Genomic DNA, 10945 nt, shown 5'->3' on the forward strand with positions numbered 1-10945 from the left:
TTATATAACGCAAAGAATTTGCTTTTATAGATTGAACTCTATTCAAAATTGAATATTGTTAGCTACCGCTGACAAAGCTATATTATCAAGGTCGGTTTACTTGTCATATAGATAGTTTACTATTATAGTTAAACTGTTGCAGGTGTACCATAGTTCATTAGTTCATTGTAATAACTATTATAATAATATCCACATATTTTGAATTAAAATAAAAAATAAAATATTTTCATATTTAACATTCCATTAAGATGCATTAATATGCATTATTTATTATATTAAATATTTAAAAAATTTAAACGAAAAAATCTACGAAGAGATATATGTTATATAAACAAAAAATAGTTTCTAGAAGAAAAAAATTCGACTTTTATTAAGAATGAAAGTCATCAATTTCAAAAATAATCCGGAAAAAAAATATATTTTTTCCGGAATATAATAGAGAGATAAATATTTTTAATATACGTTTAGTCATCATAGACCTTTTTTCGTTAATGAACAAAATATTTTCATTTATTCATATAATTCCATAAATATAATTTCGTATATGTATTTTCCGTATAATTATTTTTATTATATATTTATGTATCATTATATTCAGATAAGAAAAGATAAATAAGATTCCAAATAAAACAAATATTATATAAGAAATATTGTGTAATATAATAATATGTTAAATTATGTATATTAAGAAAAACAGAATTTTGTTTCTACGATTTACATAAAAAATAAATTTTTATAAAAATAAAGATATATACATATATATCTTTATTTTTATATATATAAATATATATATTTATATAAACAATAAAATATGATAATTTTTATCAATTTTTTCCAGAAAGGAACATCAATAATGTTTGATTGCAGTTTCAAAGAAAATATTCAAAGAAAATATTCAAAGAAAATTTGTTTTGAGAAATATTTTCTAATATTGATTAGAAATTAAGATAAAATAATGTACATGTAGAATAATACGCAAAAACGCGATAATAAGAATTATAACATATCTTAAAAAATACAACTTATAAAAATTTAAAAGGTTTATTTGAGCAATTGGCAATAATATTATTTAGCAAGCCGAAAAAATGGCAGCTAATTAATGAACATAAAACATAAAAATAAAAAAACACATGTAATATAATGATGGTAATGATGGTAATGATGGTAACGGATAAGCTGTTCAAAATAAATTAAAAGAAATAATAATCCTAGTGTCGATAGCGAGAATGCAGGGACAATAAGCAAGAATCAAGCTAAAAGGGCTGTATCTGGTTATAGTCGGATTCCCCTCATGGGGCGGTTCGTTGAGCGCGGTGCAGAGAGGTGAAGTAGGTTTTGCGTCGGCGCGGTCTTGAAACTCGCAACGTTGCCGGCTTTTCGAGATGATGGTTACCACGAGGAGAAGCCAGAGTTGGTGGAACGGACGGAACAGATCTTTCACAGTCAGTTTTTGCTTCTGATACGCGACGGACGATGCTAGTCGTGTCGCGATGAAGGAGTGTGTCATGTGACACGCGAAACAATAGTATATCTCTATTTTGTTGCACATTTGACAGAACTGATACGTAAAAAGAGATAATAATACAAGATAAAAAAAAGATAATACACGAAGAAAAAAAAAAAAGAAAAACTTGAGTGTGCGTGAGTGCGTGTGTGCGTGCATGTGATTAGTTTGTATGTGTTATCCATTAATATGCGTACTTGCGCGCGCGCGAGTGCTTTCATAGCAGTATAGTAGTTGTGTGCAGCCATATATTGTATGCTGGCGGATTCCTTTCCCGTCCAATTTCGGAAGTCTACAAGTCGTTCCATTAGAGCGCACACAATTATGTTACCGGCTCAACACGGCAATAGCAGCAACACCACTGCCGCCACCATCAATAAATTCAGCAACCTCAATACCTTCATAAGACATTGGGCCGGATTTTTTGCAAACGGTTAGACACATCACCAGTAGCCCGTCGCTATCTCAGACGAGACACACGGTGCTTCACGGCTTGTCCCGTGATTCTTGCTAGGTATGTAATATAAAGAAAAATCATAATAACGAAAAAGAAGAGCAAAAGAAAAGAAAAATAATATTATATAGCACAATTTGCATCTTTTAGTAAAAGCATATGTGCCGTATTAAATATTTGTGAAGAAATGACAATACACTTTTCTGTTACCATGCTTCCTTCTTTTAAAAAGTTATTAAATTATAAGTGAAAGTTTTATTTTCCGATCAAAAAAATAACATAAAATTTATACAAATCAAGAAGAAGAATATCAATCAATTAAATCAATCAATTTGGATTTCGCGAAGATCAGGACATGGGAATTCTTAGTTATATGCGTAGAAATCGTCATATTACAGGTTATAGGAATGAGGGAGCGGGTTTTCACGTGGGACTCGTGGTGGTGGTTAATAGTTCTTCTCACTGCGGTGCACATTACGGGTTCACAGGATCTCTCTTCAGCGGGTTCGTCAACTTTTTTTACGGAAAAAACATCACCATCTTCGCGTCTAAAATGCGCTGCAGGTTGCGAGTGCCTAGACAATGGAAAAAGTCTATTGTGTCAGGAACGAAGCTTTCTCGGGCTTGGTTTGTCCAGAGAAACTACCAATGTTGTGTTAAAAAACGTCAGAGCTGCTACCATACCCGTTTCCGCCCTCGAAATTGCAATTCGTCTCAAGAATTTGGCCTGGACTTCAAGTGGAATCGAAAGAATAGAATCCGGCGTGTTCCTTGCTACAACGTTCCTCGAACATCTCAACTTAGGTGACAATAGATTGACGGAACTACCGTCGGATGTCTTCCATCCGTTACATCAACTACAGTACCTGAATCTTACTGGAAACCAGTTGACTATAATCCCACGAGCATTGTTTCAAAATTTAAACCGACTCGAGGAGATCGGCTTGTCGCGCAATCGATTGTCAATACTTCCTTATCAATTATTTGCTTCAGCCAAATCGTTAACTCGCTTGGATCTTTCCGATAATTTATTGGTATCCTTGCCAGATCATAGTTTTACATTAAACAAAAACCTTCAAGAACTCAGCCTGGCTGGTAACAGGCTTACCAAACTTCCATCGCATTTGTTTTCCGGTTTAAATCAATTGAAGATACTAGAGCTGGACGATAATGAAATTGATACAATACCGCGTGGTTTCTTTGCAGATCTTGTGTCATTGCAGTATCTCGATCTTTCCGAAAATCCTATAACACGTTTATCAAACATCGCGTTCCAAAGCCTGTCAAATTTAAGATGGCTTAGTTTAAAAAATCTACCGGTTACGATACTTCCACAAGATATATGGCGACCACTAAGAAAGCTACGCACTCTATTGCTTTCTGGAACAAAACTAGAAGTTCTCCGTAACGAAGACTTAAAGGGATTAGAGAAACTTGAGACATTGGAAATAAATAATAGTCCACTGCGCGAGATTTCTCGATGTACTTTGGATCGTACACCGGCTCTTCGTAAAATCGATCTACATGACAGTAATCTGACCTTTCTTCCGGCAAATGTGGCGCAGCTGTCGTTTCTAAATGAATTACAACTGCAAGGGAATCCATGGGCTTGCGATTGCCGTATGTTTTGGTTTGTAAAATGGGCTGAAAGCAAAGAACATTTACGAACCGCTTTTCAAAGTGGATTCCGGTGTGGCGATGAGATCGATGGTACCGGCGATATCCTTCAAACTCTTCGTTATTTGAAATGCACACCACCGAATTTGACATATTCTACGCCCACGGAACAGTATCTGTTGTTTCATTCCGTACTACTCGAATGTGAATTCAGTGGCAATCCTACGCCATCGTTAACATGGGTTACTCCAAGACTTCAAGTACTGCATTGGAATCCAGATCCAGCATTTCCCGATAATTTTGTCGAACATCCTTCTACACACGGATGGGAACAAAGTGTACCGTTCGTTGATGATGGTCGTATACGTATTCTCGAAAATGGATCTTTGTATATCACGACGTTGCTCAGACAGGATGTTGGACAATACAAGTGTTTCGCAGCGAATCCGATTGCCAATGCTACTTCCTATGTTAGTTTGCAGATGAATCCAATAACATTAAACAAAGTCAGGATCATCAGCATTTTGGTAGGAGCTGTTACCGCCACGACTTTTCTTCTTTTAACGCTCTTCTTGCAACTGTTGCGTTATCTCTTGATCAAGTAAGTATTTTTTTTCATCAATCATTTAGTGCTAATTATAATTTTCATATTATATATAATCGTTATTCAAAAATAAATCGTGCATTATTTAGCTTCATTAGATAGATACATATTAATATTTATCCCTTCTATTTCGTATAAACATTTAAAATATTATTGAAATTAACAAAACAAATTTATGTGAAACTGATTCGTGCATTATGCAACTCAACTGTTGCTACTAAATAAAATTATTCTATTCATTTCAGGTGTGGCTGTTTAAAATGGTGTATGTGTTGTAGACATGTTGGTTCTACTCCTAGAGCAAAACAAATTTATCAAATGTTGGATAATATCGAACAATACAAGAGTCAACAACTTGAGAGATTACGCGAGAATTATACTCAACAAGTACATAGAATAAAAGAGAATTGTGCTCAACAAGTAGAATGGATTCGCGATAGTTATGAAGGTCAAATGAGGCACATTAGAGATATAAGGGATTATGGAACAAGCCATCTTACGGCTCTCAGAGATCAGTATTATGATCAGGTAATAAAATATTATTCATAAATTCTTATTACATAACTAGATCAAAATTTGCTCTAATACAAAATTGTAGGAATTTATTATTTTTTTGAAAATGATTTTCACAAATATTAAGAAATATGTCAAGAGAAATCTCAACTACTTCCTAAGTATGATATATAATGTTTCACAATGTTGTTTTTTTGATCTTGAAATAGGTGCGGAAAGTACGAGATTACTCAACCAGTCAGCTCAATTGGGTGCGAGAAAATTATGTCTTCCAACGTAACAAAATAAGAAAGTTCAGTGCTCATCAGGTGCTACGACTGCGCGAGAGTTATAAGTACCAACAACAAACATTAAACAAAGTATTGGAGAATCTACCGAATTTCTATTTTGATAATTGTCGAAGCGGTTCTTGTGGAAAAAGCGATTCGATGGTGTTTGATCCGAAAGAAGACGGATCTGTCCGGATGGACACTTACTTCAAAGCAAAAATTAACAATCTAGAGAACAGTACAAGTATGGAAGACGTTAATAGCGAATATTATACACCAACGGAACTTTCATCGACCAGTCCTCATGGAATTATGGAGGGTATCCATATCAATTATATTGAGGAAACAGGGCCACCTATTCGATTTGATCCATTATCTAATGGAATAGCAGCACCACATTCGATAATACTTCATAGTATCGAAGAAGATGGAAGCTCTTCATCAGTATACAAAGATGCAGACCATATTAAGCCAGTTTTTAAAGGCTTCAGCACCGAAATTTTAGCCAAAGAGCCTAATAAAATCCCAGAATGTTTTGGTCTCCTTGCACCCACCTCCAGTATGCCTGATCTACCACGTGAAACCAAACTTTAAACAACTTTGATGACATGTGTTACGAAAGGGTACTAACCTCTCTTTATAATAGCAAGATTACAATTAAGACGAGAATGTACTGCCACTGGATTATTATGTGAGAAAACTTTATAGAAGTGCCTCTACATCGGTAAGTGAGAATGCATTCGCAAGAACGAACGGTGGTATTTTTCTCTATCGTGGGATTTCTTAAAATTTATTTATTTATTTATTTTTTTTTTTTGTTTTGTTTTTTGCTTTTCTATAAAATAACAAACAATATACCTCTATAAACGATAAGAGAAGAACGCCAAGGATAGGAATGTCCCTTTATTGACATCGATCAAACTGATGGTTGTGTATGCGTGAGTGTTGTTTAAGGAGGACATTAGAAAAAAAATCGCGGACAGTTTCCAAGGATTTTTCTGTGATTCGGTCGATGACCTTGCAACCTGTCCGCCCTTATACTTTGTGCTTTTTATCATTGTCGTTATCATCGCTCAGTATCAACGATAATGAACGTTGATTTTTAGATGAAGAAAACGCTGGAAAGAAACGCAAGATATAGAGTGTTACTGCCAATTCTTCCGTAAGCCAATTTCAACTAAAATAAAAACTTGCAAAACCATAAACCAAAATAAAAAAAAAGAGAAAAGAAAAAAGAAAGAAAGAAACAACGCGTATAATGAATCTATAATAATTTTCGTCTAATTGTCAATTTTCCCGAAGATCAATAATTTTTTAAGCAATCGACTCTTTTTTATTCTCTTGTAAATAATATGCATACATGAGATTTTATCAGTTTGCAGAAACGTGTAACTACAATTTTTATGAGACTGAATTCGCGATATATATTGATAATTTCTTCACTGATCGAAGTTCGACGAAACAAAACGTGTTGTTGTGTTTTGATTGTTTTTATGTTCTTTTCATCCTTTTATTTTCGATTCCGAAAATTTGAACTATTCATTTAAATAAATGTCATTTTTTAAAATATTTAACATAATAATAAACGTCTTTTTTTAACGTTTTCTTTTCACGCTTTTAAACTGTTTCCAATTCCCGTGTAAATTGTTCGAAATATATAAATATATAATTATTTAAAAAAGAAAATCATTTTATCGAAAACAAAAATGTACTTAATTATCATAATAGCATATTTTGTTTCGTAAAGTATCGAAGAAGATAATAAGTGATATTTCTGAAATTTTTTTATCATCTCAAGCTATTCAAAACAAATTTATTACTTTAATTCAAATATGTACAAAAACTTTTATCAAAAATCTATAAGTAATCTTTTTTGAATTATTTCTTCTATATCTTTCTATTAAAAAGATTAATTTCATTTTTAAAGTAATCATTCTTTTATTTTTAAATAAAATATTAACAATTAATAATTTAAATTGAAAATGTTCAATTAATTTACATAAAATAAAGAGATATATCAATTTCAAAAAAAAAACTTTGCAGATCTATTTAAAATATTTGATCATTCGGGTGAACTAAAATGGCGCAAAATTCTAATTATTGGTGTTAAATAAAACAATATTTTAATCATGATAATCACGATCACAAAGCTACGATAAAGACTGTACAAATTATTAACATGCAACTTAAACAATGCTTTAATATCAGACTTTCCTTTTTCTCATGTGCTTTTCTATGTGCAAGAATAAAAATTCAATCGCAGAAGACAAACCGATCGTGACTCTCATTATTTCAATAGCTTAGTAGATAATGCATGTTCTACGAATTGTTACTTTAATTGACGACATTTCATTATAATTGGAAAAACTTATGCAGATGATTTGTAAACTTAAACTCATTCAGGAAACAGTTTATTGATATTATATTATCTATTTCAATTTTACAGTATTTTATCTATTTAATAATAAAAAAAAATACGAATCAACGAATTTAAATGTTATGAAAAATTATTTTTTTAATTGTATAAATGACTATTTCCTATTTTATATGCATATTATGTAATAACATCAACATTATTCGACGATATATCTGGTTCAAATGTACACATCGAATATTTTTAAATCAGTAAAAAAATATAAAAAATTGTTAAAAATAAAATTTATTCAGCTTGAACAGAGAAGTTAAAATTGAATTTTTTCCTTTGTCATAAAAAATATCAAAATTTACTTAATTGTTTTAAGTTTACATTAGACTTATTTTTCGTTAAATTCTAAAGTATAATCGTAAATTAATCTTTTCTAAAACAATACTATAAACATTTAATCATAAATTTATTTTTTCACATTGAGAAATAATTTTCAAACATTGCAATTTAACATTTAATATATAATATATAATATATATATATATATATTATCAAATAATTGCTAAACATCACTAATCCGAATACAATAGTTATTTCAAATTTTAAGAAGAATTTATTAATTTATTTAATATCGTTTTATAATAACATTGCAATAATGATAAAAAATGAAAAAAACTAAATTTAAATTTCTACAACTATGATATAAAAAATGTCATAAAAAAATTTCACTATCAAATTTCTTTTTTTAAATTTATATAATTATATTCCATAATATAACTTAAAAATTGAATGTACGCAATCAAATTTATGCGTTTACTACGCATGATAAGAACAAATACAATTTTGTTTGTTATTTCATGAAATTTCAAATTTGTTTAATATGAAATGCGCGCGTATTCAATTTTCTTCCTTTTCAAATCTTTTTTCACTTTCCTTTCCGCTCAACCGTCTCTCGTGACCCCCCACTACACACGTTTGCATGCCGTGGAAACGAACAAGAGCTAACGCATGTAGCAGTGTTCCACCGTTATTTTTGGATCGCTTCAGTGACTTCAAAGAGATAAAATTTTATCATCCCTCGAAAACAAGAACGCGTCAAACTCGGCAAGAAGCATATGCAATGAAATATAGGACGTTATACAATTAACAAACTGCCGTTACCATAGATGATATTGCGGAAAAACGAATTCGAATCGCGTTTCGTGACGAACGAAGAAAAATAAACGGATTAAGTGGTTTAACCGATACGAATTTTAACGGTTATATAGTAATGTGCCTCACGCAATCCGATTTTTAATTATCTTTCATGTACTTCAATACGAGTTGATATTCTTAAGATGATATTTTTAATGTTTTTAGTATTTCAAAATATCGTGTTATTCAAATTTACTAATAATAAGATTACATGTCATCGCTACTTCTAAACAACTTATCATCTTCGTTATCAAAGAATTAGTCTTAGTGAAATCTAATTTTTAATAAGATATGTATTTATGGTTTTCTAAACTCAAAATTTATATTTATACTTTTTGAAAAAATTATTCTAAAAATTTCACTTGTTATCTTCGAATAATTATTTATTAATCGCATTGTATTCTCGGAATCTATACGAATGTATGTTATTTTGAAATTGAATTATAAATTTAAACTTTTTTTTAAGTCAAAAATATCACAATATAAAATAATGAAAAGTTAATTTACATGCTTTAAGTTTGTCCAAGAAATTATATTAAATTCCGCTAAACTATTTCTTAAATGTTTATTTTCAATAATGTTATTTAGAATTGTGAGACATCTATTGACTCACGGAACTGATTATAGGACTAATTATTAACGATTTAATAATAATAATAGCTATTAAATATACAAATAAATGGCTACAGATGTACTTCATCAAAATAACCACTCGCCAAAACTGGGCTGTGGAATATTATAAAAACACGTTCCAAAATATTACATATTATGGTATAGCAAAAGGATAATTTGCATATATTTGCGCATTGTTTTTCAATCATAAGTTCCTCCTACGAAAATACAATTTCACAATTTCTTTTTGAATGCTTTGTATTTTTCCATATTTTTTAGTTTGTTAGTGAATATATGCAAAGAATACTAATAAAAATATATAAAAATATTTATTTTTGTAGAAATAATATCAATATTTCCAAAAAAAATTAAAATATTTTTTGATCTATAATGAAAAATTACTTTTACTATTGTTCTATATTCTTTTCTTTTTTATATTTAGATATGTATAAATAAAAAATATATGTATGTATATATATATATATATATATATATTAGCATAAATTTCAAAATGTAAAAAGATTTTTAAACTTTTCCACTAATATATAATTCCACATTTTCCATTTTGTATCAAGCGATTATCAAAATATAACTACAATAATTATTAAATTACTGAGTAATTTAAATGATTATATTCTTTTAAGATTTTTTATTATAAATAAATAAATTTTGGTTATTATCTTAATATTTGTTTTAAATTATAAATTAAGATAAGTAGTTTTAAAAATAAATTGAACATGCAGGACGATCAATAAATAAGATTTTTTCAAGATATGTATCAATTTTTTATATTCCTAACTTTACTTTCATAAAATTATTAAAATATTTTATTGAAAAAAATAATATATTTTTACTTTTATAACAAAACTTAAATCATTAAAGAATACGATACAACACGGTAGAATAAACAGTAATATCTTACTGATGATGCAGTAACAAAACTAATAATAAATGAAGATCATTATCAATTTATATAAAATCTGCAATATTCTACCGAAAACTTAAATTTATATCTTCTTAATGCAAATTTAAATTGTACAAAGTCATGAGACTGTTCGAAGTAACTATTTTAAGGCAAAAAATTTTATTAAAAAATATATATATTTTGATTTATAAAAATTAATTAATTACTATTATTATTATTATTATTTATCATTTGTTTCCTGTATTTAGACAATCTCGTTCAAATTAATATTATAATAAATAGAATTTATTAATATCAATAATATATTTGGAATATTGATTATTTTTTCTTTTCTATTATTTTAAAAAATATTCATAATGGAAAAATAACATTGTAATTATAATAATTACCATATAGCATTGTATAATATAATTAAATGAATTGTACATACCTTTTCCTGTGTTCGATTCCACACAATCACGCTGTGTCCACTGTTGATCAGGTTTTTTACGATACCGCTTCCCATTATTCCCAAACCAAGGAATCCAAATTTCAAGGTTGATGGAAGGATGTTCTTCTCTTTAAGCGTTTGCGACATTGTTTCCACATCCAAAGGAGGTGTTACCTATTACGTCAAGTTTTATTAAGTTGTTATTAACATATTAATAATTAAATTCATTCTAAATTCAAATTTAACGCTTAAAAGTTAATAAAGCGCCATAATAACTCTTTTTTAAAATATAAAATTATAATATATATAAAATATAAATAATAAATTTTTTTATAAAATTTTATAATTTATATAAAATATCAAATTTAAAACAAAACAAATCAAAATTAATATAAGTAATATAAGTAAATTAATATAAGAAATACAATATAAATAAAAAAGTCATATGTTTTAAATAT

The 10945-nt window shown here is 29.0% G+C and overlaps 2 protein-coding genes across 2 annotated transcripts in view; one reads left to right on the plus strand and one right to left on the minus strand.

Annotated features, from left to right (window-relative positions):
* LOC102675968 (putative oxidoreductase GLYR1 homolog) overlaps positions 1-10945 on the minus strand; it is a 21924-nt gene that overhangs the window by 7851 nt on the left and 3128 nt on the right. Inside the window, exon 7 of the mRNA XM_006622253.2 lies at positions 10488-10661. Within this exon, the coding sequence (XP_006622316.1) occupies positions 10488-10661 (174 nt within the window). The remainder of the gene's footprint in view (positions 1-10487; positions 10662-10945) is intronic.
* On the plus strand, positions 1204-6208 carry LOC102675789 (leucine-rich repeat and immunoglobulin-like domain-containing nogo receptor-interacting protein 2). Its single transcript, XM_006622252.2, has 4 exons — positions 1204-2018; positions 2357-4176; positions 4425-4707; positions 4902-6208. Exons 2-4 carry the CDS (start codon positions 2366-2368, stop codon positions 5553-5555), a joined length of 2748 nt encoding a protein of 915 aa, XP_006622315.1. The 5' UTR covers positions 1204-2018; positions 2357-2365; the 3' UTR covers positions 5556-6208.

This window comes from Apis dorsata, unplaced genomic scaffold (assembly GCF_000469605.1).
Source record: "Apis dorsata unplaced genomic scaffold, Apis dorsata 1.3 scaffold_683, whole genome shotgun sequence".
Taxonomy (NCBI): Eukaryota; Metazoa; Arthropoda; class Insecta; order Hymenoptera; family Apidae; genus Apis; species Apis dorsata.

Excerpts from the sequence above, each read along its gene's own strand:
- LOC102675789 (XM_006622252.2), top strand. The coding sequence starts at position 2,366 with ATGAGGGAGCGGGTTTTCACGTGGGACTCGTGGTGGTGGTTAATAGTT. Across the intron at positions 4,177-4,424 it reads TTGCGTTATCTCTTGATCAA|GTGTGGCTGTTTAAAATGGT; the intron begins GTAAGTATTTTT and ends TATTCATTTCAG. Across the intron at positions 4,708-4,901 it reads GAGATCAGTATTATGATCAG|GTGCGGAAAGTACGAGATTA; the intron begins GTAATAAAATAT and ends ATCTTGAAATAG.